Raw genomic sequence first — 27,824 nt, 5'->3', positions numbered from 1 at the left:
ATACAGTTCTTAAAAACTGTGTGTGTTCCCAGATGAAAAAATTAACGGTAAAGGGTTAAACCAAGTGTTTGTAGGCTGAAGAACCTGCCTTTCTAATCCAGAGACCCATCAACACAGTTCACTCGGGCTAGTTCTTCATGCTTCAGTGAATCCTGGTGTAGGATTGGGTAAAAGCCAGACTCTCATTAAAAATAGATTGTATTCTCTGCGAATTGGGTTGCACTGCATTAAAAATAAAAGAATCTGTGTTCACATGCTGCTTCACTGTAGACCTTTGTAAATTGGAGTTGGTTTTAGCTAATGTAACTACTGAAGCAGACACTCTAAATAGATCTGACCCTGAAATAGAGTTCTGATTCACATCCAAAGCTGATTAGAGATTGGAGGTTTTTCTCAACATAGATTTATTTTGAGATAGGACAAGTTGCAATTTAATGTAAACTTTCCCACCATTCACAGCCCTAGCATTTTGGTGTGAATCCAACATAATTGAGTCTTCTCAAATGCTTAATTTTTTTTAGGTTTAGTGGTGTTGAAATAAATGCTTTAGAGGGGAACAGTATTTGTCTGAAGAGAAAATGCAAACAATGGACAGTGTTTATGGTTATGGTGAGTGAGGTAAACAGTACGTATGTTGATTGTAAAGCCTTCGTTTATTTTCATAGACCCAATTCATTTGTGATCATCACTGCTAATCGTGTTCTTCACTGTAATGCTGACACTCCTGAAGAGATGCACCACTGGATAACGCTTCTCCAAAGGTCAAAGGGGGACACTAGAGTGGAGGGACAAGAATTCATTGTGAGAGGTAAGAACGGAGTAGGACAGCAACAAAGTAAATAACATCCATTAAGCTTCGAAGAGATTGTTCCTGCAATACAGTCTGGGTAATATGTCAGCATGGTAGTGTTAGAGCCTCATCTTTCTACGGTGGAGTTTACTCACAAATTAATACAGCTGAAGTTATACTCCTGCTGTGCTGTGTAACGATGACCAAAGCATTTTTGTAAGTTGACAAAAGAATTTTTCTAGGTAAACACCAAAGTTGAAAAGTTTTCATATTAATTTTATTACATCTTCATCATTTCATTGCTTAAAAATTTTACTCAAAGTTGTTTAATATGTGGGCTAAACAATTCACATCATATTTTTGTTGTTCAAAGTACACAACTAAGTTTTAGCAGCCTAATTTTGTCCAACTCTGTTTGAAAAAAAAAAGTGCAATTCAAATTGTGTCTTTAACAGGATGGCTACACAAAGAAGTAAAGAACAACCCAAAGATGTCTTCATTAAAACTGAAGAAGCGTTGGTTTGTTTTGACGCACAATTCTTTGGACTACTACAAGAGTTCAGAGAAAAATGCTTTGAAATTGGGTACGCTGGTCCTGAACAGCCTCTGCTCAGTGGTCCCACCTGATGAAAAAATCTTCAAAGAGACAGGTAACTGTTTGTTCTTGTTCAAATAGGCTTTCAGTTGCCTTCTGTCCTACTACCTAGTAATGCAACAAACAGTGCATAAGAATATTTTAAATGGATTATTATGGTTGCAGTTTGAACAAATCAGGTTCCTAAGTCACTGAGGCATTTTACAGGGAATTACTGGCCAAAAAACAGAGGTAGTAATGTACACAGGAGTAAAATCTGTTCTCGCCAACATTCAAGTTACCATAGACTGACACTGCTGCTAAGTTAGTGTGAACACATACACATCAAAGACCTGGGGGAAGACATATGGGTAGCACTCTCCTCATACGTTATTTTATGTGCTGAGGAAGTATGAGGACTAACATTGGTGGAACAAGTATAGGGAGATCTAGAGTAAGAGTCCAGTTTGTGCTAACCTACATACTACACCTGAGTCAGCTCCCCTGTGCATTTTCAAAACTGGTTTTCAACTCGGAACTGGCTGTTTGCAAATGAGAAGCAACTGTTGACAGTCCTATATAATCTCATTGGGGTCACTGACACTTCAAAGAGGCTTTCACTAGTGAAAGATGAAATAGATTTTCTTTAATTGAATCTGCTTTGTAAAAAGCCTATACAATGATGCAGAGAGAGAATTTGAACTGAAATGTGCTTCCTATCATAGTTGCCACTTCATTGGTGTGAAATTAATGACTTTTTTACAGAAGAGGTAGTTCATGCTTTGTATGTTTGTACGTGTGCCACAGACGATGAAAGACTCTCACATACAAAGCAAGACTGTCTCAGATTTTCCTGTTACAGACGGGACTGGAGAAGTAGGGCCCACAAGTAGATAACAGTATTCCTTAGGGAAAGTGACCATAAGACGGCACTAAGGTTATTGGATAAAATGGAAGGCTGCATGATGGTGGTTGTACTCTGAGATTACTCCTAGGCTTGTTTAAAGGAGAATCTCCTTTAATATCATAGTATCTGCATTATGATACTTAATTACTCGTACAACTTCTTAGTTCCTGAAAAAATGCCAGCATGATCCAGAATGCAGCACTCCGGGTCTGATGGGACTACAGCTGTTTTCAGATAGAAGCTGGGGTATTTTTATAGATGCAGCTTCTATGATTAATAATTCTCCCTGTTGTGCTAGGTTATTGGAATGTAACCGTATACGGACGCAAACATTGTTATCGTCTCTATACAAAATTGCTTAATGAGGCGACCCGCTGGTCAAGTGCCATCCAGAATGTGATTGACACAAAGGCACCAATTGATACTCCAACTCAGCAACTTATTCAGGATATTAAGGTAGGCACAAACAAGAGGGCGTGGGGTGGGAAAGAATGGTTGCTTAAATCTTTTTTATGTTGGCTTTGCCATAATGGGTAATAAAGCAGAAAATTAAGTTTTAATCACACAGTGACATGGACTGAAATTGTGGAACCTGAATGTATTCACTGACCTGATAAAGGAATTTCTGTCTAAACAGTAGAAGAGCAAGGTATGAAGTGCAACTTGGAGGGCAAGAGGGATAACTTCTTTCCATGAAAACAATAACAAGTTTTACTGGTTTTTGTAATTTGACAGATGTTGTTATGCCTAGCAGTGGAGCACAGTGTGCAGGTTCATGAGTTAGCAGACCTGTTTGGCTATGTCCACAGTGAGCAGCGCACCAGGACATGGACTAGAGAGCTCTTGTGATTTTTTTTTTTTTTTTTTTTTTTTTCATTATGGTTCTTTTCTTGTGCTATGAGAGTATGGGCTAAGCATTTCATGCCTCTGTGTGATGAGAAACATACTCAATTAACACTTACTGCTTTATGGTCCTGTTGGAGATATTGCATGCATAGCCAGAGAATGTCCTTCTGGAGATTTTTGCTAATGTGCTTTCAGGAGAGAGGATAATGATTCTCAAAAGAGACCAGAAAAATAGGCAAGAGAGGAGAACTGCTACTAACCTTTTCCCTTGGAGACTGCCACTTCTTCTCTCATAGAAAAGAAGTATCAAGTCCTAAATTCCAAGACTATGAACACTATTCTTCACAGCAGTAGACATACATGGAAGTTCAGGATTGATAGAAGACAGTGGTCATGCATCTGTCAAACTTAGCCTAAGAAAGAACAGTATTTAGACATCAGAGTGAATGCATCACATTTACAGCAGCAGTTTTTCTAGACTATTTTGTTAATGGCAGCTCCTGTAAATTCTAACTGAAAAGGTCAATTAGTTATGCTGGAGAAATAGTTTTAAATAAAACTGGAATACAGATGAGTTAATTCCAGTTATGAAATACTGGAGTAAAAATGATTGTAAAATGAAAACACACTTCAAAAAAATTTTATAAAACTTCATTTTTGCCTCTTGCAGCTCTGCTGTGATTTGTTTTTTACTGCACAGGTAAAGTAAGCTTATGCAAGGCCTGGGGTTAGCAGGTACTGAGCATTCATAGCCTGCAGAGTGCCATGGCAGCCACAGTACCCACAAATGGATTTAGCACCAAGTGGTGTTGGTAACATCGATGACTAATTTTTTCATAGCCAACCTAAGGGCTCAAAGCATTGCATTATCGTTAATGCTGGACCCCAAATCCCGCTCTTTTTCTTACCCCAACAGGAAAACTGCCTGAATGCAGATGTGGTTGAACAGATTTATAAAAGAAACCCTATTCTCCGTTACACTCATCATCCGCTGCACTCACCATTACTGCCACTGCCATATGGGGACATCAATCTAAACTGTAAGTTTTTCAGTCATAGAAACACTTTTCCTTATGAAAGGCTAAACCAGAGGATGGGATTTTTTAGTCAGTGGGCTATAGTGAAGTAACGGTAGGCAAAATACATTTTTATAATACAAATAGACAAGTTTCCCTGTTCTCTTCCAGGAGGTGGAGCATAGCAGTTTGTCTAGCATAAAGGCATGGGCTTGTGGTGCCCCTCCATGGGTCTTGCAGAAGGGAAGGTTGCTATTGCTGCTGTAATATAAGTTTGTTACCCTCAGTAACACAGCCAAGATGACTGAATCTGAAAAGCCTGGCACTGAAATAAGCAACTAAACCCAATTCATTCACTCTCCTTGAATTGTATCCTCCTTCTCAAATCATTGTTGCTTCCTACCCCATGCGGGGAGCTGCAGCAGCCACAACTTCCAATTAACAAGTGTAAGTTTCATCAGTTGTGGTGGGAAGCATTATTTATGGGAAACAAATGTAACATTTGAGTGGACATGGTTTTAAAAAGCAATGGTTCATTTACTCCTGAAAAAGATGTAATCATGTTTTTTAATATCCTGGGCTCAATCACTAACTTAGAAGTCTGTTTTGAATGAATGGTTCAGAGCCATTGACGGTTGTGAATTTGGTGTCCTTAAATGGATTCACTTACCTCAATTTGCAACTGCGTATTAAACAAGATATGATTCAGATCAGAAGTTTCATCCTTGGGGCAAGGGCGGGAGGTCACAGTTGGTTAAAAGCTAAGGTATTTTAGGCAAGACTTCCTGGTAACTCAGGTGATACCCTTCCGCTCGAACGACAAGGAAAATCCTAGGAGAAACCTCTCCCTTCTCCCTCCTCCTGTACTGTGGCAAGGCACGGTTCCGATCTTCCCAGCACTTAAGCTGGTTGTCCCATGCAGGAGAGCAGCATGGTTGCTCTCTATTCCCCATGGGTAGGAAGGGCTAGCTCCCTCTGAGGTAGAAGTCTTGCCAAAGTCTTCCTATACTAAATGTAGCTCCACAGATGGACTGATGCTTAGTTATTGCCTTGACTTGGAGTTCTAGTTGTTTTCTGTAACAGTATAATGTCAGGTTAGAAACTTCATACTCATAACATCTGTCTGTACTGGTTTGTGCTTTGATAGTGAGTAGGGCTAACTGATTCAGACATCAGAGCAATCTCTTCCATCTCTTGAACCCAAGAACTGCATGGTTCTTTTAAGTAGATTGTAAAAGTTGTTAGCCCATGTTGAATAACCTGTAGTACAAAAACAATCACCACCTTTTCCAGCACTCAAAAAGCAAGTTGCAGTGTCACGGCAATGATTTAGTTTAGTAGCATTGTTTGGGTTTAATTGAAATGCTACTGCTGTAGACAAAAATGATGCCATTTATCTTTGTCACCTTCCGTAACGCAGTCATGCTTTACTTCACTTACGATCTGATTAGATTCTCACTTTCTTGTGACAGTGAAAAAGTGATAAGACACTTCAGCAGTGTGGATACTCTGGAAGGAAGATTCTCCATCAAAAAAACTCTGATCAAGCAAGATACACTTTTTAAGTTATGTTGTCAGAAAATGACAGAATGGGATTTCACTAAATTCAGAACAAACCTCAATAGCAAAAGAGCTCATAAAATGCGTTCGCATCACAGATTTGAAATGGAAAAGATCCATTCTAATATCCTGCATAGTAAGGGTCACAGAATAGCATTAAGCAATTCTTACGTTAAGCCTGAGTGCTTTCTCTTTTATATCTCAGCCTAAGCACCTTTCTCCCAATTTTTCTTTTGTAGTGCTGAAAGACAAAGGCTACACAACTCTGCAGGATGAAGCCATCAAGATATTTAATTCTTTACAGCAGCTGGAGTCTATGTCTGATCCCATCCCTATAATCCAAGGTATCCTCCAAACAGGACATGATTTACGACCTCTTCGAGATGAGCTCTACTGTCAGCTCATCAAGCAGACCAATAAAGTGCCTAACCCTGGGAGCGTGGGGAACCTGTACAGTTGGCAAATACTCACCTGCATGAGTTGCACGTTTCTGCCAAGTCGCAGCATCCTCAAGTATCTCAAGTTTCATCTCAAAAGGTGAGAAGCTTTGAACTACTAAAGCAAGAAAAGTTTTTTCACTCACGCTTTTCTTCACCACAACTTGTAACACTGTTTAGATATCTTGAAGTGAGACAAAAATGCATTCACTTAGTGGACTGGTTATGCCAAACAATGAATCTGAAAAGAGAATGTTGTAGGAAAAGCTTGTATGAGTTGATCTAGGTGGAATTATTCTCATTTGAAGAATCAAGCAAAATCCCACGAAATCAAATGTACAATTTGTTAATGTTGACAAAAGGGGGTGTTTGTGTAATTGTATAAAGTCGCTTAAATGACTTGCAGCCCGTACCCCTCGGCCCCATTCTCAACTGTCTAAATCAACCTGTTAAAAATTCTTCATCCTGCTTACCTTAGTTTTATGAGGTATGCATCATGCACATAAAAGAACATTATCATATTTGAAGATGTATTTGAGGTAAAAATGTCTGTTTGCAAATCTAATTTTAAGACATTAGTGACCATTAAAAAAAATAAATCATTGTTGACAGTTCAGCATTAACCAGAACGTGGAGTTTCTCTTGCTGTGATGCAGCAGAAGAATGCAGAGTGTGTCATTAGGAAAGTTAGTCCACAAAAACCAAACTGTTCTCAGTAATTTAAAGGTCTTGTCTGTATTTGTGCTAGAGCATAGATTTTGTCAATCACTTTGCTAAATCTAATTATTTTGTAAATTTTTACAAAAAGCTTGTATTGAAGATAGACCTTTCAAGCAAAGTAAGATTAGTGAAAAAAATCAAATCACTTTATATAACTGTTAAAACGAAAAAATCCAACATTGATTCACTTTCTCAGTTTAGGAGGCCAGTTTATGAGCCGAGTTAGTTAAAAAAAAAAATTGCAGCTGATACAACATTTGTAGGTGGTTTCAGCATTGTAGATGCATAGTCATCTTACAGCATTTCTGTAATCCTGCAGTAATCTTTTTATGCCTTGTACATCACAAATCACTGTACTTTTTCACGTAAATTAAACCTTAGTAGCTCTAAGAAGCTGGTATTTTATCACTGGATATATTATAGAAACACTCTGTACTGAAAGCTACCCAAATTCAACAGTTTTCAATAATTAAGAGTTGAGTTCATTAAAGTTATTAGTGAATACTCATAATACTAACTGCTGAACAGTACGGTCTAGAGAGAATCTTTTAAGAAAATCAGCAGTAGCAATCAAGTATCTTAAGTGACACTACCACAAAACTGAGCAGTCAAATATGCTTTGTTGCTTTCTTCTGTAGTACCTTAGTGCAGTTCAGTCTTCATCCAACAACTGTTACTGACAAAAAGGGGAATTGATTACCAGAAGATTTTCATAGTTCTCTTGCTGTCAAATCGAGTCATTACAAGATTCCTGTAGTTAATGCTATAAAGGTAGCTCAGTTTTTTCTTTCCATTCAGTTTGTAGAACAAAATGATGAAAGTATGTAAGTTATCCCACAGTAAATCACAAGTTAGAACACTTCCCTTGACACTTTGAGCTTGTCAATTAAATAGCATACTGGATACAGAAGTACTTTCAGGAAAAAAACAAACATTCTCAAATAAGTAAACTTTCTATTTCACAGACTGGCAGCTTAAAGTAGTAATATTTGTCTCACAGGGTTCGTGACCAGTTTCCAGGAACTGAAATGGAGAAATATGCACTTTTTACTTATGAATCTCTGAAGAAAACGAAATGCAGAGAGTTTGTGCCATCGCGGGATGAAATAGAAGCTCTGATCGGCAGGCAGGAAATGACATCCACGGTTTATTGCCATGGTGGGGGCTCCTGTAAGATTACAATCAACTCGCACACTACAGCTGGAGAGGTGAGAAGTGGTGACAGAACGGCTTTGGCACAAAATCAGTGTGTCCCTTTATGTGCCAGTTCCAGGCAGTAGTAGTGTTAAACTTCGGAAGCACTGGCGTTTCCCTACCTGTCTCTCCTTTCAGGGGAGGGAAGGCTTACAGAGCTGTCCCTCCAACCCCCCCAGCATTTTCTGAAGAAATCCCTGCTGTAAAAACTGTCTTTATTCTGCAGAGGATTACCCAACTATAGTTCCCTCTTACAGGAAAAATTACAGGAAAGACTAAGCAATTCAGTAGAGGCATTATTGGAATAACTTCAGTAGATACTGGTGTGTATGAGAGCCCAGCTGCTTCCTAAAACTGGGAGACTCTTGCTGAGTTGGTGAAATACAGGGGTTATACCTGGCCAGGTGATAGCACATACATATTCTGAAAGAATCAGCATTATTTAGTACAAAAATTGAAGTGGAATTTGACAACAATTAGTACAGCTGATGAGAACATGTTAGCAACATTTTTTGCCTAATGTAAAACCTAGCTCTGAATTTTCTTCTAATTATTTTTCTTACTCTGTGGTGCTGCTTTTCCATGCTGTTTTTTTCATGTGCTGTTTTTCACTAGGTGGTTGAAAAGTTAATTCGTGGCTTGGCCATGGAGGATAGCAGAAATATGTTTGCTTTGTTTGAATACAATGGAACTACTGATAAAGCAATTGAAAGCAGAACCATTGTGGCTGATGTCTTGGCAAAGTTTGAAAAGTGAGTGTCCCTCTCCTCCTCTCTCGCCACTTTAATAAGGAGCAATTAAATAAATTTCCAGTGTCAATAATGCTGAATTTTCTCTTTCTCTTGCTTGTTTGTGATGACGCAGCTGTATTACACACATGGCCATTTCTGGAAGAAAAGGATTTTTTTTTTTTTTTCTCAAAGGGATTAATGAGCCACCTATTCACTTGTATTTGGTTTTCCACTGTCTTGACACCAGTAGAGTAATACTTCTCATCACTATTTCCACATTTTCTTTTCCACTACTACAAATTTTTCCATTACTAGCATTGTGGCTGCCCCGGTACTGGGAGAACTGAACTCCAGGCAGTCATTGCCATTCTGACTACCTGTTGCCTAACTTCACAGGGAAATCACCACAGTACAGCTCACAACATTCTTCTCACCAGTAAAATTGAAACCACCCATAGCACTGTAGTAAGAAAATGTAATACAAACCTAAATACCTGTTTGTCATCTTTATGCTATATGCATGGCAGTCAGCCTCCTTTATCCACATAATAACGGGAGGAAACAAGGAATGTGTGAAGTGTTGTGCAATTACATTTTATAACAGGACTTAATAACGTTGCTTTTATCAACACCTGACAGAGCCGCAGATAAAAGCTTATTAAGAGAATTTGGGTTAGGAACAGTTGACTGAGAACTGAGTCAACATTTGTAAGTCCTTGATTTTGCTGTAGGCTCTAAATAGACACACACTCCCCCTGTCCAAATGACATCAGTCAGGTATACTGCTGAAAACTGTTAGCTCCTGTCAACAACGCCAGATTGATAGCAGGTATAACAAAGCAAAATTCAGCTGATGCCTTGCTTAGATTCTTCAGGTGTCAATTTAGAAAGCAGTTTGATTTCACAGCTCTGATCTCTCTCTCTCTCTCTTCACTATGCAGGCTTGCTGCCACTGCTGAAGCTGGGGAGATGCACTGGAAGTTCTACTTCAAGCTCTACTGCTTCCTGGACACACAAAACGTCCCAAAAGATAGTGTGGAATTTGCCTTTATGTTTGAGCAGGTAAAGGACAAAGGTTCTGTTTTGAGGCACTTTTAAGAGGAGGAAAAAAGCAAGAGCTCTAGGCAGCCCAGAGAGAGTTTTGATCATGCTTCTGTTCAACTAAATGCACTACTACTCAAGCATCAAATGCAAAGAAAGCAGTTCAGTGGTCAAAATAGGCTTATCCTGACATCAGTGAAGCACATATTTACCTAGTGTTAGGACTTTTCTTACTTCTGCATTACTTGTGAATTGCTTTACATGTAGTGGTAAAAAATTGGATAACTGAGTCTAAGCTGGTTAAAAAAGAAAAGGATAATACTTGCTTTTAATTTTGCTCTCATGAAACCATTTTCTTAAGTGCCAGAAATAAAATGAAAAATGTGTAATTGGCAGGCAAATTAATTATTAGAGACCCATGTTGGCAACTGTACAGAACTGATCGAGCAATAGCACCATAGTAAAACAAATCAGTCCAGTCTCAGCAGTAACAGTGAGACAGCTATGATGAGCAGAAATCCGCTTAATGAATGTGCTGAGCTCAGAATGAGCCCATATTGCAAAACATAAGTGAAATTGATATATAATGAAAATTAAATGTCAGCAGTTGGATTTCTATTATATGAAGTCCTGTAGTTGCTCAGAAACTCTCACTGATGGCATTTATTATTGTTGATTGACCATCTCCTTTTCTACTATATTGCAAATGGCTAAAAATTTGTCCAGTGGACAGCTTCTTCAAGTGGGCACTAGAGACAGATAAAGATTTCTGTGTAAGGCTATTTGCAATGCCAAGACACTGATGTTCTGTTGGTAAGCAAGCCTGATGTGATCAAGAACTGACATATTTCACTTTTCATATGTATGAAGCCTTTCCCCTTCCACAGGATCAGAAACATTTTTGCTGTATTAAAGTATTTCTTCATTGTTCACAGTTTAGTTTTTAAGGCACCATATTACATCATGAGTCTACCAAAAGTCTCCTTGCAGAGCCTACTACTGTAGCTTGATCCAGAACTGCTTATTGTCAGCTGAAGGATGTGGGCAATAGATTGCCTTGGTTGGGCTTAGAAACGTTGCATTCTGCCTGTCTGCCTGTTTTTACATAAAGAGTCAGCCAGTTAACGCCTCTGCTTTGGGTAAGAAGAAAATCCATGAGAGCTCTGCATCAGATATTTTACGTTACATTATTGGTTTAAGAGGCAGATTTAGATAGTTTTCCGTATGAAAAGCTAAAATGAGCACATTCCCTGAAGCAGATTGTTTTCATGCAGCATTCTGTGCTGACTGGTGTTTAGCCAAATATTTTATGTCTTGCCAAGACCAATAGTATTTCACTTATAAAGCATGGCACATTCAATCCCTATGATTAATATTACAGCAATACCTTAAAGAGGTGGCTTACTACATTCTAACATCAGTTCTGTTCTTTTTTTCTAATTGTCTGCCACTGACTTTTTTCAGCCAATTAAGAAAGTTCCCTTTTGTCATCAGTTTTAGTTCTGTAACCTCCATTATTTTAAAGTCTAAGTCCTTTAATTCATAAGGCACTGAAGAAAATCTTTTAGTTCTTGTTTCTCATTAAAATATTGTCCTTCCACTTCCACAAGACAGCTCTTTCTTCTGCATGTGTCCAATCGCAGGTAAACCATCTTGCATGTTTAAAGGCACATTTTGTCTCCATCCTCTAAGCGTTACACCTAAATGAACTAGCTCTTACTTAGATGTGAATTATCTCTGTGTGTTTGCTAAACTGCTTGCAATTCCTGCATCTCCAGACATCAGGCATGTTTGTTTCCTGTACCAGAGTCATCTGAAAAAAACAAACAAAAAAAATCCTACCTGCTGCCCATTTCCAAAGGTTTGAATGGGCATGCAAAGAGCTAGGATTTGAAAGAGTCTTCTTGGTTCAGAATCTCATCCCTGATGCTACAGACCACTGTAATATATAAATGTTTTACTAATTTTTATCTGGAATCCATTGAAGATTTACTCTTTTCCCTCAGAGAGGTTTATTACAAAGCTGTTGCAGGGCTTTGCTTGTTTGGCTGGAAACTTCAGTTTTCACATCCAGATTATTGATAGCAGTGAGGAAAACTACATGTCCCTTTCTTCCTAATGCCCTTGAACATAGATGGCTTCCTCCCAATCAGATGTTCAGATCCTGATTTTCTCCCCTTTACATTTTATCTTCCTTTTTAGTAATTCAGTTGCTCTTACATGTGTGAGTTCACCAAGAGCTGTACTAGTAACAATAATTCCCATTTAGCAAGTTCCTCAATTGCCTTGCAGTTCTTCTGGTAAACCCTGCCTTACCCAGTTAAACAAATTTGCTAAGAGATTTACCACATTTGATTTATTTAATGGATCATTTATTTCAGATCCAGGGTTTGCCTGGCAGCAAATCGACTTCCCATTTCTCTCTTAGTCCTTTCAAAGACTGGTTTGTACATAAAAAGCTACCTTTTTCCCCTCGATAGGCTCATGAAGCAGTGATTAGAGGACATTATCCTGCTCCCGAAGAAACCCTCCAGGTCCTTGCAGCTTTGCGACTTCAGTACCTTCAGGGAGATTACACCCTGCATACCACTTTACCAGAAATGGAGGAAGTCTATCCCTTGCAAAAGCTGAAGTCTCGGATTACACAGTCTACCAAAACATTTACTGCAGCAGAGAAGGCTGAGAAGAAACGAGCCAGCTTTCTTGAAGGAACATTGCGGAGGAGTTTTCGCAGTGGCTCTGTCAGCAAACAGAAGGTTGAGGAGGATCAGATGTTAGACATGTGGGTCAAAGAGGAAATCTCAGCTTCCAGGACTAGTATTATTGACAAGTGGAAAAAACTCCAGAGGATGAACCAGGAGCAGGCTATGGCAAAGTATATGGCTTTGATTAAGGAATGGCCTGGCTATGGCTCAACACTCTTTGACGTAGAGGTGAGTAAGACCTCCTGAACACTCAAACTACAGTTTATACTGTATAGATGATGATGTCATTACAGCGTAGTAAAATCATGAATACAGTATCACAGTGCTCAGGCAGCTGATGTAATAAAACGTTAAGATAGTAAAAGCATACTCCCATGAGCAAGCACTTGTAGCTATTTAAATCCACTAGTTAACCATAGAATACAGAGGGACAGAATGCTAGCCTGATGGGTTGCAAACAAGTTTGAGAAGCGTAAAAGGCTATCTTCAAAGAGGGACAAGCAATATGCGCTTGTTAAAAAATGATTACAGACGAGAACATCAAGTGGTGTGTGGCTCTCACTGTTCCCTTTGCTGTTAATTTACATTTTTTTCTCTAGTGTAAAGAAGGGGGATTCCCACAAGAGCTGTGGCTTGGAGTCAGCGCTGATGCAGTTTCTGTCTACAAGCGTGGGGAAGGCAGGCCTCTGGAGGTGTTTCAGTATGAACATATCTTGTCATTTGGTGCACCGCTTGCCAACACCTATAAGATTGTGGTGGATGAGAGAGAACTGCTTTTTGAAACTAGTGAGGTAAGAGCAGGAAACAATTTTGTTATTGTGGTCTTCCTGTTCTGATAGCCAGGCTACTTAGTAATTTAATCAATTGCTGCAAATGTTACAGATTTATTCAAGATCTCTGGTAAAGCTAAAGGGAAGACATAATGAGATGGACAGAAGTGCTGAGTATTTTCATTTGTTTAACCACAAAAGGGTTTTGTTGAAAGCTTGACAGTTTTATGTTAGCATCTAAAGACATTAATCCATTAATCCATTACTGTTACCTTACTAAGAACTTTGCTCTTTATACTCTTTTGGCAGGTGGTTGACATTGCAAAGCTGATGAAAGCTTACATCAGTATGATCGTGAAAAAACGCTACAGCACCTCTCGATCAGTGAGTAGTCATGGAAGTCAGGGCAGCTCCAGGTGAAAACAAAACCAGTTCTACTATGCTCTAAATAGAACATACCCTGCTTGGCCTCAGAACGACCTGATGATACTGATCACATCTGTTGACAAGTTCACCAAGAACCAGAGTTTCCACGGAAAATACCTTCAAACATTGTTTTAGAAAGACCACAGGGTGGGGAGGGGAGAATCAGCTGAAGTAGTCACATACTAGAGCTGCTGGCTCCTTCAAAACTTTCCAAAGCATTATTATCTTCAGTTGATTTAACAAATGCCTTAAGACTTGATACACTGCACTACAAGCAGTAATAAGTGCCTTACAATATTAAACCCAACTTGCATTGACCTAAAATTGCTGATAGAAGTCAAGAGGATTTTTTCTGTCCTTTCAGAACACTGAAAACAAAGTTATATTCATCCATTCTGCACTAATCTACTGGCCTGTATACGTGGGGGAAGGGGGAGGGAAGAAGAGCAAGATATATTTTTTTGGAGAGCTGCTGGCAGCCTTCCTGATGGACGCCAACATTTTGTTTCCCCTTGCTTCCATGGATGTGCACATTGTGCATGTGTATTTGAGCTGTCAGTAAAATTTGACTAATTTTATTCTGTATTTCACAAGTCTTTTGAAGCAAAGGGAATAAGTATGTGCAATGGTGTAAACAGTCTTTCTGTACATTTTAATAGTTCAGAGTTATAGTTGTTACAGTTGTATGGTTACTTTATAAGCAGTTTTATTAACAAGTAAATTCCAAAATTTTCATACATTGATTTTACTATTTCAAATATGTATTACCATATAAGTAGCAGAAGTCTGCATTCTGTATCTGCTGTATTATAAAGAGAGATGTAGCTGAGAATATTTATAGACTACCCTAATATGGAAATTATCAGTTGAATACTCCATAATGTCAGCTTAAGTTTTTAATACTAAATTTTTCTCTTAAAGACATTTTTTATAATTCTGGCTGGACTCTTCAACCTGGACTGACTGCCAAAGGTCAGAGCCCTTCAGAGTTGACTAGAGAACGCAAAGTTTTACAATGCAACTGCTTTAATACAGAGTTCTCTATTTTACCAGGTTACCTGATGAAGGTTCTTGACAGTACCCTGTAAATAAATTGGGGAATATCAGCTAATAGTAGGCTGATTTTGGACTTCTATTTTTGTACAGAAATACTGTAATATAAGGCAAAACTTTGATCAAAGGTATCTTTTTGTCCGCAGCAAAAAAAGAAACCTGAAATACCTTACTGTTATTAAAAAACTCAGCCTTTAAGGAATCATGCCTACTTACTGGAAAAAAAAAAAGTCCAGCAATAAAGAAAATATATGTGATGTGCTCTGTTTCCACTTCATACTGAGTTGAACTTGCAACAAAGCCCTAATTTTGTCTGTCTTCTCAGGAGGCAAGCCAGGAACACAGCATAGGCTATATATATAGGCTTTTGCTTGGAAAGGTGTGTGTGCTTTGTGTTGTGATGGGGCAGGTTTCCTTGATCATGTCATATGTGTCAGTTACACCAACAGGATAGAGGGGAAGGACTGCTGGGCAATTCCACTCCACAAGGAATGTGCAAGTAAAGCTTTTTGCTATTTGTGTAGCCCTGATGTCTTGTTTTTACTAGCCAGCCACAGCATGGTACCACAGCATGCGCTGCCCTCGTAAGCGTACATAGCTTTTACAGACTACAAGGCTTGCTACGAGAAATCCTCCTCCAACTGGCAAATACTTCTAGTCACTCCATCTGTGACACTGCCCCTCACTCCCTAAAGGCTTGCTAAATAACACTACTAATTTCATGTCCCCACCCTCCCAGCAAAGGTGAGCTTAATTTAAGGAAGACAAGAAAAATGAGAGAACTATAACTTCAGTATGCATAGCTGCACACACACAGAGTATCTGAGACTAACATTTCTGATTTTTTCCATGTGCAAGTTGTTTAGAAAGAATTTAGCTTCTCTTAGCAAGACATCCTTGGAATGACACAATTTATACATCTCAGCCAGCACAGCAAGAAGGTTCAGTTTTGTTTATGTGCTGTTCGTAAATATGCTCAGCGAAGTCCCTGACACATCATCATCATCAGTTGGTCAAAAAAAACAGGAATATACAACAAGGTGCCAATCTTATTCAGGGTCACATTGTTGAGAAACTGATGCCACTTCTCCAGTCCCAATTCACTCTACCTCCTGACTGACTTCTGGATGCTATCAACCATTAGGAGGGATGTTTGCTCTTAGTCAATACACAGAAGTGCCTGTCGCTACCTCCAAGAGCTTCTCTTCATTCATGCCAATTCTGCCACCCTGCCATGCAAATCTTACTTCAGTTACTATTGTTGAGGCAAATAAGATATTTCATAATTGTCAATACTCACAAGAAAGAATGCATAGTTTATCAAAATAAATACTGCATAAGAGAGATGCCTGGGTTTGGAAGTGAGAACAGTGTTCCTTAAACTATAAAATATTTAAAAATTGATGGAGGAGATGATCTTTTCTTGCAAATTATTTTGCTTCAGTAAAAGCTTACTCCAAGAATACATGAAATTTCTTGCTAGAGCCAGAAATTCTCTCCTACACACTGTAGGTTGAGTGCATCAGAAGTCACAAGGAACTGAGTATTAGAAGTTAAAGGGTCCTAGGAGACACACCATGCCTTGTCCAGTCCCTCTAGAGAGAAGGGGAATTCTACTGTACATGTTTTCAGGATTTGAAGCAATCACGTATTTTCTGAGGGAGTGAAGAGCAGCAGCTCCAGCTCCATTGCCCATCTCCCACCGCCAGGCTGCTCAGCTCTCATGGCCCCACTGCCCATCCCTGGTCACCACACTGCTGCACTGACCCAGTCAAAAACCCTCTGGGAGCACAGGCCAGGTCCCCGTGCCCTCTGACTGCGCCTGGTCGAATGCAGCCACAGCAAGAAAAGCCCCAGGACCCCACCAGCCAGATATGCTGCGAGAGCCCAGTCTGGGCAGAAACTATGTAGTCCAGCCTAGGAATAGAGTGGCAGATGCAATGGAAATGCTATTGTATATCATCGTCTTGGCACACCTTAAAGCTTGCCATGCCTCAGTTCCACCTATGTCCTCAGGCTTCAGTCTAGCACTTTCCCCGAGCCTTATAATAATTTGTCTGGGTGCCAGAATTCTTAATAAACTTAATTACACAAGTTATGCAGAGGAAATTGCTTCACCAAGAAAGTGTTGCATCAGAAACCTAGGTTTCAAGCTCCACATTTCTGAGGCATAGAGCTGTAACAAGTACACACAGGTTTGCACCAGTACAAACACCTAACAAACACAGACATGCTACAGGATTGCAAGTCATGCTGGCATAGGTCCGTTTTACAGCGACTTGTGCAGAACAGTGGCAGCTTCTTAATGCTGACAGACTATTTCCCACGCCACAGGCACTCCAGATCACTTACAGCTCTGTGAAGTAAATACAGAAGGGTACCAACCAAATATGACAGCACTGTCTTGAACATAACTAATTCTGCATGGTGCCCAGCCTAGAAACCCACTGCATTTCACTCCATCAGATACAGGAATACAGCTACCAGCTATGCTGTGGCACAACTGTACTTTCACACACACATATATACACAGGGCTGCAAGGTGGGTGAGAGCGCAGGGATGGGCAGTTGAAATTGCTTCATGGGACTTTCAATCAATCTACCCCTATTTCTTTCAAACTACTGAGTTAGTAATGCCAGTTAAACTCGCATCACAAGCAAACATCTAATAAAGTTTAATCTTGAAGGAATCCACTGAGAATATCTTCTTCCACAACACATCACAACAGACACAAAGCCTTTGGTGCAACACGTCAAAACTACACCTGCTCCAACAGTCACGGGCAGTGAGCAGAAGAGGGCAGCAGCGACCCAAAGGAGTGAGCTACACGGAGAGCGGTTCCATCCGCAGCGTGATTGTACCTGGTCTACAACGACCACAAGACAACAGGCTGGGGTAGGAGAACGAGAAAGGAGTTCTCTCGTCATTCTTGCTGTCCACCGGACGCGTGGTTAGACAAGCAACAGCTACTCGGGCTGCTTCTCAGCCATGCCAACACCCCCATCCATCTCTAGCTTTGGCAATCAAAAAGTGAAAAATACATTAACCATCAGGGGGGCTGGAGAAAGGGAACACCAACAGAACAGTGAAAACTTCTAGGGCCAAAGTTGCAAGTTTCTAACTAACAGTCACTCCTTTTTACTGATACATTTGGGGGGGGGAGATGGGGGACACACACAACACACTGCTTGCCCACATTACCTGGTTCAGAAGGCTGTTCCTGAACTTCTCTGTAAACATTTTTCCAAAATTTCTTGTCTAAAGTTGATTCATGGCTAGATTATTTGTTCCTGTTCCAGCACAATCTTTTGATTTTAATAATTTTGCCTCCATGTATAATTCTTACCCACTCCTCCCTCCCAATACATTTTATAAGTAGTAGTTGCACCATCTTCCAGCCTTCATTTTGCAAGCTACTCAAGCGAAAACTTTCTTTTAAATAAACTTTTCTCAAAAGCAAGTTCTCTCTTCTCCCTAATCAGCCTCATAGCATCTTTCAGAATCCATTACACTTCACATTCTTTAAAAACAAAGGAGATGGGAATGGTACAGTGTTCTGAACACCTTACTGTTGCCTTATAACAGTCTAAAACTTGTATCAACTAAAAGTACTTCACCTGTATATTGTAATCTCACTAGTCCTGTTCATAGTGACATCCCTCTAATTCTGCATGGGAATTCTAGACTGAAAGACGAAAGGAGGGGACAAAGGGCCAAATTTAATCAACTGACAAGATTTCAACTAGTTCTTGAAATCAGTTCCTAAGCATACGATTTTTCATTGTATGTAGTTACATGTCATTTCTCTTACTCCTATCCGTAAGAGCATCCAGTTCTTCTTTTATGATTACCATACCTAGTTTTCTTCATACACACCAAAACACTGTTCTTACAATCGTGTCACTAATTAAAACATTTAAAAGGATCTCTACCCCATCCCTGGTAACACAATTATTAACTTTAGTGATTTGTATTTGTAAGGTCCCTTAAAGAGAAAAAATCCCCCCTTTTACCACCTTCCTACCCATCTTATTTTTGTAAGAATTCCTACATTCTGTATCTTAAAACAGCCATTTTCAAACTTTTTAGATTACTTCCTTTTTTTCACATAAGAGTTTATTTTTCCTTTGCTGCTAGTCACCCCCACACATCTCCTTGGCAGACCTGAATCACACTCCAGATATTTACCAACTGACCAACAATAAGATCACAAACATCCTCTCATTTGACTGTGTCAGAATTAAAAAACGGTAGATGCTGATGAAATCCCATCTTCAACATCTGTTTTCTCAATTATAAGGAAGGATCATGCATGTGCCCTCGGAAATTCCATATAAAGGGGAAGTATCTTTTTTGCATTCTGAAAGACATTTCCCTAACTTTTTTCTTACATATCCCCTTCTGAGAAAGTATTTCCCCACCCATGCTACCACCATCAGTCTTCTAGGTACAGTGCCACAATCCAGTTTTCTCTAGGTAGGCATTACCTTAGCCCCCTCCTCACTAGGAGCTTGTCAGTTCACTAAACCCAACATTACACCCAGATGTCCTCTCCACAGATTGCCACCAAGAATTTCTACCTTTTACCCTCAACTGCAATCACCTGTTTGCCAGAGCACACCAATACATCCACTGCCCTCCTACAGCCTTAGCTGTGCAGACCACAACTGGTAGCCCTCTCCCTGGCAGCAGCTGGGGGGGCAGTTCTGCCTACTTACACAGCAAACATACTCTCTCCATTCTCAACCACTCCCAATTTTGCGTGTCCCATACTTCTTCCCACTTTGAGAGTCTTGATGTCATGAACTACAGTTTTTAAACACAGCACAGGGTCAAATGTCAGCTCGTGACAGATCACCCACATAGCCTGCGTCTAAAAAGTAAGTTCATAAAGTCAATGTAATAATCAAATGCATCTAATTACTTTCCACAATATTTAAGGCATTGTATAGTTTTACCACAATATAAGTGGTTTTGCTTAGATCACTATCCCTACAAATAAGGCCATAAGACTGGTGTACAAATTTGCTGATTCCCAGTAATTTTGATTGTTCCTTGCCAATGACAACTCCCACATAAGCTTACCTGTTTCATTAATTCTAAACAATTGCTATATTCAAAAATGTTGCTGGCCTGCTCTCAGGCAGAGTTGACCGAAGAGTGGAGCTAAACCTATAAAGTCATTATTGACTCTCTGCCGCATATATTCAAACAGACAATGCTATCTAAGAGATTACAGTAATAAGGTCCAAAACTGGATCCATGAAAATCAATTATTCTTATCGATCATGGCATGATTAAACAGACAAGAAGAGCAACATAGTTTGGTGTTGAACACCTATAAATTGTTGTATAAATATTTTATGACATTGCTGTACAATACTATTTCTGGGCTAAAAACACTTGGTTTAGGCAGTTTCTCAACTGGCCTTGACCACAACTGTTGAGCCTCTCAATACACATTTTCTTCTGCAAATTCTTTTCTCTCAGGTCCTAAGCAGTTAGATCAGAGATATTGTCCTTTCTGATTTAAAGTTGATCTGTCTTTATTATCCATCTAATGCCACGCCAGCAACTCAAAACATAGTAATGTATATTGTTACACTAGCTCAATTCTATAAAACCTGGATTCGGAAAAGAACAATGCTGCATTTGAGAATGGAACATTTACTATTGTTCTTACACACGTTAACCACACAAAAAGGAATATCTGATGCAGGGGTACCAGAGCATCCTGATCATGATCTCTATTACAGAAAAACTAAAACTGAAACACGATTCTTCCATATATTACTTCATTGTTGGGTTCTACTCTTAAAGCTTTGACTTCACAGGTATTAAGCAGCAGCATAACCTAGCAGTGAGGAAAAAAACAAACCAAATAGTAACATATCTGGATAAGAAGCAGCATCAATATTTATAAAATTTTGTCACTCTTGTTAATTTTTTCATTTTGTACCACCTGGTAGTTTGTATTGTGTTTGTGTGGCAAGGTTTTGGTAGTGGGGGGGCTACAGGGGTGGCTTCTGTGAGAAGCTGCTAGAAGCTTCCCCCATGTCCAACAGAGCCAATGCCAGCTGGCTCCAAGACAGACCCGCCGCTGGCCAAGGCCAAGCCCATCAGCAACAGTGGTAGTGCCTCTGGGATAATGTATTTAAGAAGGGAGAAAAAAAAAAACAACCCTGTGCAACTGCAGCCAGAGAAAGGAGTGAGAATATGAGAGAGAAAGAGCCCTGCAGACCCCCAGGTCAGTGCAGAAGGAGGGGAGGAGATGCTCCAGGCACCAGAGCAGAGATTCCCCTGCAGCCCGTGGGGAAGACCACGGTGAGGCAGGCTGTCCCCCTGCAGCCCAGGGAGGTCCACGGGGGAGCAGATCTCCACCTGCAGCCCAGGGAGGACCCCACGCTGGAGCAGGGGGATGCCCAAAGGAGGCTGTGACCCTGTGGGAAGCCCGTGCTGGAGCAGGCTCCTGGCAGGACCTGTGGCCCCGTGGAGAGAGGAGCCCACGCTAGAGCAGGTTTGCTGGCAGGACTTGTGACCCCGCAGGGGACCCACGCTGGAGCAGTCTGTGCCCGAAGGACTGCAGCCCAGGGAAGGGACCCACGCTGGAGCAGTTCATGGAGGATTGTCTCCCGTGGAGACTCTCCACAGTGGAGCAGGGGAAGAGTGTGATGAGTCCTGCCCCTGAAGAGGATGAAGCAGCAGAGACAATATGTGATGAGCTGACCCTAACCCTCGTTCCCCATCCCCCTGCGCTGCTGTCGGGGGGTTAGGTAGAGAAATCAGGAGTGAAGCTGTGCCCAGGAAGAAGGGAGGGGTGGGGGGAAGGTGTTTTAAGGTTTGGTTTTATTTCTCATTACACTACTCTGATTTGATTGGCAATAAATTAAGTTAATTTCCCCAAGTGAAGTCTGTTTTGCCCATGACAATAATTGGTTGAGTGATCTCTCCCTGTCCTTATCTCGACCCGCAAGCCTTTCATTCTATTTTCTCTCCCCTGTCCAGCTGAGGAAGGGAGTGATAGAGCAGCTTTAGTTAAGAGCACCTGGTGTCCAGCCAGGGTCAACCCACCACATAGTTTTAGCTTACATGGCCAATTAGGTCCCATGAATTCCAGCTGCCCAAGAGATAAACATTTCAGTGTAACATAAGAGTATTTTGAAAAGTCTGAATTGGGAAGCTTTAATGAGCGTAGCATGCTAAGCAAAATTAATTTATTTTTTCCCCTAAATATACATCTTCACAGACCCGGTGTTAAAAGCACTAAGCTTTCATTTTGGCCTACCAACTAATACCGTCTACCACAATCCAGCATAATTATGTATATGCTAAGCAGTCTCATAACCTCAGGCAACTAAGTATTTCATTTTAAGGTCACTTACAAGCTTTTGCAAGCACAGACCTCTCTTAAGATTTGTTTTATAAATCAACCACAGTTTTGATTTGTAAATTAAGAGTTCTCATGTTTTTTCATTATTTATATTGGGAAAGTACCTGGGAAATCTGTTTGAAATTGCACCCTGCTTAGGCTTGGCACTGCACAAACACATATGAGGTCACCCCATCTGTAAAGACTTCAAACAAACAGAGAAGACAAAGAGCAGGTCAGGAAGACACAAGGAGTATTAAGTATATTGGGAAGATACAAGCAATCTTCCCCCTCTCACGCAGCAGGACAGCGGGAGCCCTGAAGCACACTGCAGGTCTTTTCACTCTCAGCCAGTACTCTATTTTCCAGACTAGTGTAACTTTAAAAAGCCAGCAGAGGCAGTGCAAGCATTCTAAAGAGCATCACTCTGCTGATGACAAGGTATTAGTTTTTTTTAAATGAAGTTCTCCCATAAATTGTCCTTCCTTTTTAGATAAATGAAGGAAAACACAAATTTATGAACACATAACTAAAAATAAGGAAACAATAAGAAAAAACAACACAGACCAAACAAGGCCTTAGTGACTAAAGTTTGTTTTGTAAAATGTAATTTGGGACAAGATATACTTGGCTGGATTTGACACACAAAACTTAAAACCATGTTCATTCTGCTATCCTACATTTACTTCAAGAAGCTTAAAAAAAAAAAAAAGGCAAGAAGCTAAAAAAAGCAAGAAGCAAGGCCAATGGCTGAGAGAAACAGCAGAGGGCAGCCTCTGAAATAAAGTGTCCCTGGAAGGCGATTGATGTTCCCTCAGACTAACTGGCAATTATGCCTCTGAATTTCCCTGCATTTCCTTTAACTACAATTAGTTAGTTAGTTAGCTGCAGCAACCCACATGGCAGTACTGAAGTCCAAAACCTAGAATATTAAACTGAATGCTGTGTTCTCAAAGCACGTGGCAGAGGATGAGAGTAGAATAGGACTGTTGCTGCCTGCCATTTTAACTGATACGCAAACTTGTATGTAAAATACTGAAAAAGACGTGTCACGGTCCTAATTGCATTTTGCATAACATAGGACAACACTTAACACATTCCCACTCCATAGTTTAAGATTATGATATATTACAGTTAAATATAAGAATTAACAATTTGGGATGTAGCTTCAACAATGCTCCACAACAGAGACAAGATCTTTTGGATACTGAAAGGCCAAGAGTGTGCACATCAAAGGAGAAAACTGTTTGCCAATTATTAATTGGAAAGTTATTCTACACTTAAACAGTAACTATAAAAAATATCAGAGTTTAGTGAAGAGACCTGTGAGAAAGTCCACAAAAGCATGCATGAAGCTTCAGGCAGAAATAGGACTAATGAAATGTGCATGGTATGTATGTCACATACGACACCAGTCTTTAAACAGTTTGAGGGATCTAGGCAGCTAAAGGCTTTTAATGTTCATTACTAAATATTATAATAAAGAATACAATCAGTGGACACCTGGAGAAATATGATCTACTGGGGAGAGGCAGCATAGGTTCTGTGAAATAAAGCTCTGCGCTAGAAATTTGCTGAAGTTCTTTGACAGACCTGGGAATGAGGGCAATCTGGTTCACCTGGATTTCCAAAAGGCTTCTGGCAAAATTCATCACCTAAGGCTTTTAAGGAAGCTGTGGAGCCACATGAGAAGGGAAGTCCTGATGTGGAGAAATAATTGGCTAGAAGATAGGGAACAGACAATAAGAGCAAGTGGGTCCATTCTCAACAAAGGAAGGAGATCATCACTGAAGTTCTGCAGGGGCTCTATGTTCGTCCACCCACTCAATAGTGAACAGGAAAAGTGATGAACAGCAAGCTCAAAGTTTAGTGATGACATCAAGTTATTCAGGAAAGCGAGGACAAGGGCAGGCTAAAGAACTGCATGACTTTAGGAAAGTGAATAGTTGTCCAATAAAATTGTAGAATAAATTCCAAGTAGATAAAGTGAGGCAGGTGGCAGGGGCAGGGAGCCCAATCCCAGATTCAGCTGTACAAGCAGCTCTGAACTGATCATTATCACTAAGGGACAAAATTGTGAAGTTTTAATAGTTCCAGGAAAATACCAGCCCAATGTCTTGCACCAGTTAGAAAGAAAAAAAAAAAAAAAAAAGGAAAGCAGACATCAGAAATTATTACAAAAGGCATAAAGCAAACCACAGAGCATTGCTATGAAACTATTTAAATCCATGACCTGCTCCCACTTTGAACACAGCAATGACATGACTAGAACTGCACAAGAAGGTTATCTTACAACTGGAAAAGATTCAGGGAGGGGGAACAAGGATGATCAAAGTCACAGAACTGCTACAATATGAAGAATGACTAAGAGGCAGTTCTTCAGCCTCAAAGCAGAGACAAGTTAGGAAGTGCCATGGGGATGACTGGATAGAGAGTCAATAATCATGCACAAACTGTGGGTCATTACTAGGACAAGGGAGGTGATTCTTCCCCTCCTTCCGCCATTTGTGAGACCACATATCGAATACTTTGTCCAATTTTGGGTAACCCAAGACACACGCCAACATACTGGAAGGAGTCCAGAGGGCCCCTGGAAGGTCAGTGGCATACAGCATGTGATGTAGCAGAGGCTGAGAGAGCTGGGTTCACCCACTCTGGAGGACAGAAGGTTAACGGGGATCACCTTGCTAAGTACCTAATGTGTGGTTATAAAGCAGATGGGGCCAGAGTCCTCCCCTACCAGGTGCAGACCAAAGAAATTAGAGGAAATGGGCAAAACGTGCAGAACAAGAAATTTTTAATAGATAATCAGAGAATATTCTTCACAATGAAGGTGGTCAAACATTAGAACAGGCTGCCTGGAGCACGCTGTAGAATCTCCAGTCCTCATAGACATCCAGAACTAATCTGGGCATGACAGAGTAACATATCATAGCCAACTACCAAGGTGCTTTGAGTGAGTGCGTATGTGGGGAGAAATGTCTTCCAGACATTCCTTCCAAACTAACTTATTCTGTGATCCTGTCATGAAATGAAGCAGATAGAAAACAAGGTTTTTTTTTAAAAAAAAAAAAAAAAAAAAAAAAGAGAGAGAGAAGAAAAATCATACCATTTTGAGCTGGAATCCTCAACTGAATTCAACAAAGTTACTCTATGCTGACATCAGAACGTTCAAACATATTTCAGAAGCATTAGAATGCTTTGATAACCGTAAGCTCCTTTGATAGAACCACTTCGAAAGCTTTCTTCTCAGTTTTCATCCATCATTTACAATGTAGTCCCTGACACCAGAACCGCAGCCCGTAACCTAGTTCTGTGCATTACAGCTCACACATGCAACTGTGGACAGGGTGGTAGTCCTAGTTTTGCCCAGCACAAACTCACAAACTGCACACAAACCTTTTAAACCCTGGCCGGCAAAACATCAAAATGCAAAAAGATCAAAGCCAGACAATATATTTACTACTATTTTTCTGAAGAGGACACCTAAACCTTCAATGGCTGGGAATGAATTATCCACCTCTTCTCTCACACTGATGTTTATACCAGAGTGTTTTCTGTAAGCTCATTCATATAAACCCAGCCCAATAACTATCAACAGGGAAAAAAGGAGAGCTGGCTTCCATCAATACTTGAAGCATTTTTTCCCATTAGCTAAATTACAAAACCTATTCTGGAAGAACTTTTCACCCCACCTCATCCTTCCCTCTCAGATTCCATCCATCTTCTGAGGAGAGGGGGCATTCTTGAACTCCTGTGACTGAAAAGTGTACAGCATAGAGTACAAATTTTGGGGGGGGGAAGCATAGAATCATCCTCAAACATTTAAAAAAAAAAAAAGTGGAATATTGGTAAGGGAGGATCGCCTAAAACCTGCCACGGTTTTTATCCTTAGGGCCATAGGATTATACTGCCATTATCCTACTGTTGGTTAAAGCCAAATTTAAACATTCTAACCCCAGTGTGCTTTCTGGGGCTATCTATCCCATGGTCTCTTTAAAAGTGCATAAGGAACACCTGACTTCTTTCCAGGTTTACCTAGTAACTGTTTGGAGTAAGCTAGACTTAGATGCTGGATAGGGCAGCCCACATTACTGAAATAACTGAATGCTAGCAAGGTAAAGCGATCTGCTGCTGGCTAAGCTGGGGATGGTTTTGGCAAGTTACGGACAGTGTTCACTGGAACAGCAGCTTCCTACAGCATCCTACAATGACCTGAAAAAACAAAAGGCTAAGCACGAGAGAAACTCCCCCATTTGCGCTCCTCTCCCTGCCTCTTTTTCCTTGTGAGAAGACCTTATTTTTACTCCCAGGACTGGTAAGATTCCCTCTGCTCCCACTCCCCAAACCAGGGAATCAGCATCTGCAGGCATGCACTGCACGCACCCTAGAGAGGCATCAGATGCTCAAGCCACACCAGGAGCAGCGCTCAGTAATTGTAAGCAGCTGCCTGCATGCGTACACCGCAGCTGCGTGTTTTCCAGCATGGGGAGGACACCCTGTTTTGACCAAACCTTTTTAGGGCAAAGTTTTATCCATCAGCCCAAAACTGAACCAAAACGACAAAGTGTTGCCTCGCTGCAACTACTTCCCAGAGCCGTTCTCTTCCACCTGGGTGTTTGGGGTTACTAGGGGAGCCTTTCTCTTTCCTTTTGCTCTCTCAGACCCTCACAGACAACACTTAATCACTTTTTAGCTGGGCTTATTATTCAGGCAGGTCTGCCTGGCTCCAGGTTCTTACAGGTAAGAACACAGTAGTATAACAAATTAGCATGAAACTAAAACGTCCTGTAGAAAAATTTTAATTTGCTTACGGAGAATAACGTTCTGTATGTTTCCTCTTGGGTACAATTCATATACTACACAGAGTACGTGGAATCAGAGAATTAACGTTAACTCTCTCCCAAGGTCATGTGGTCAAAACACACGGCAGATTTGCAACCCACAGTCAACGCTGCAGCTTAATTAATTTTGTGATCTTATTTTGTCTTCTTTTACCTCAGAGAAAAAAAAAAAAGCATGTTGACCTTTTCCCATAAAAAACAGGCAAGCTAACAGGGGGTACTCAGTTAAGCTGGAAACAGATGTTAACTCCCAATCCAAAATTCTTCCTCTATTTTTGTTACTTTGCTCTTGCAATAAAAATGACTTAATTTTATGCAGTTTACGCCGCGAGACCTGTTCTTTGATTCCAATTTTTGGCCGTCCCTGTTCAGCAACAGACGCTCGAGTGACGTTTACTCACCAGGCGCGCTCTCCAGAATTCAGCTCCCCAATAACCACGCTAGCCATTACGCACGCCACCACCTCAAAGGCAGCATCAAGCTTCCACCTTGAGCCTGAGCCTGGCCATGTATTTAGTTGATTATTTAGATATTATTTAGCAGACGACGGGGCAGCACAGTATAGGTTTTGAGGTGCGTTTCTGGGATACTCACGGTGCAGGTGAAAGCCACCGAACTCCCGCAGCCTCCCTCACGGTCTCAGGAGGGATTCCCAGCAGTGTGACCACAACCGTTTACGTCCTTTTTTTTTTTTTTTTTTAATTTTTTTTAGCATTTTGCCCGGCTGTGGGATACGGAGGAGAAGATGGAGGGGGTTGGGGAGAGGCGGACGCAGCCGGTAACGGCCGCCGGCACGCGCGCACGCCCAACCGTCACCACCCAACACCCCCCCCCCCCCCC

The 27,824-nt window shown here is 40.6% G+C and overlaps 1 protein-coding gene and 1 long non-coding RNA gene across 3 annotated transcripts in view; one reads left to right on the top strand and one right to left on the bottom strand.

Moving 5' to 3' along the window:
* MYO10 (myosin X) overlaps nt 1–15,027 on the top strand; it is a 169,831-nt gene extending 154,804 nt beyond the window's left edge. The window contains exons 31-41 of the mRNA XM_030041607.2: nt 666–808; nt 1,246–1,440; nt 2,570–2,727; nt 4,034–4,157; nt 5,933–6,230; nt 7,851–8,058; nt 8,660–8,796; nt 9,717–9,837; nt 12,297–12,749; nt 13,121–13,312; nt 13,601–15,027. Of these exons, the coding sequence (XP_029897467.1) occupies nt 666–808; nt 1,246–1,440; nt 2,570–2,727; nt 4,034–4,157; nt 5,933–6,230; nt 7,851–8,058; nt 8,660–8,796; nt 9,717–9,837; nt 12,297–12,749; nt 13,121–13,312; nt 13,601–13,711 (2,140 nt within the window). The 3' untranslated portion in view covers nt 13,712–15,027. The remainder of the gene's footprint in view (nt 1–665; nt 809–1,245; nt 1,441–2,569; nt 2,728–4,033; nt 4,158–5,932; nt 6,231–7,850; nt 8,059–8,659; nt 8,797–9,716; nt 9,838–12,296; nt 12,750–13,120; nt 13,313–13,600) is intronic.
* On the bottom strand, nt 635–27,817 carry LOC115352881. Of its 2 annotated transcripts, none has more exons than XR_003927305.2 (4): nt 27,579–27,817; nt 6,165–6,371; nt 3,378–3,530; nt 635–1,493 (listed from the first exon to the last, which is right to left on the bottom strand). It is a non-coding gene; the product is annotated as an uncharacterized LOC115352881 (long non-coding RNA). The 2 variants fall into 2 exon arrangements; XR_003927306.2 differs by having other exon boundaries at nt 635–775.
* Nucleotides 27,818–27,824: the final 7 nt, after the last annotated feature.

The sequence above is a fragment of the Aquila chrysaetos genome, chromosome 18 (genome assembly GCF_900496995.4).
Source record: "Aquila chrysaetos chrysaetos chromosome 18, bAquChr1.4, whole genome shotgun sequence".
NCBI lineage: Eukaryota > Metazoa > Chordata > Aves > Accipitriformes > Accipitridae > Aquila > Aquila chrysaetos.
The sequence above is the reverse complement of the archived record's forward strand: the minus strand, read 5'-3'. Positions and strand labels throughout refer to the sequence as shown.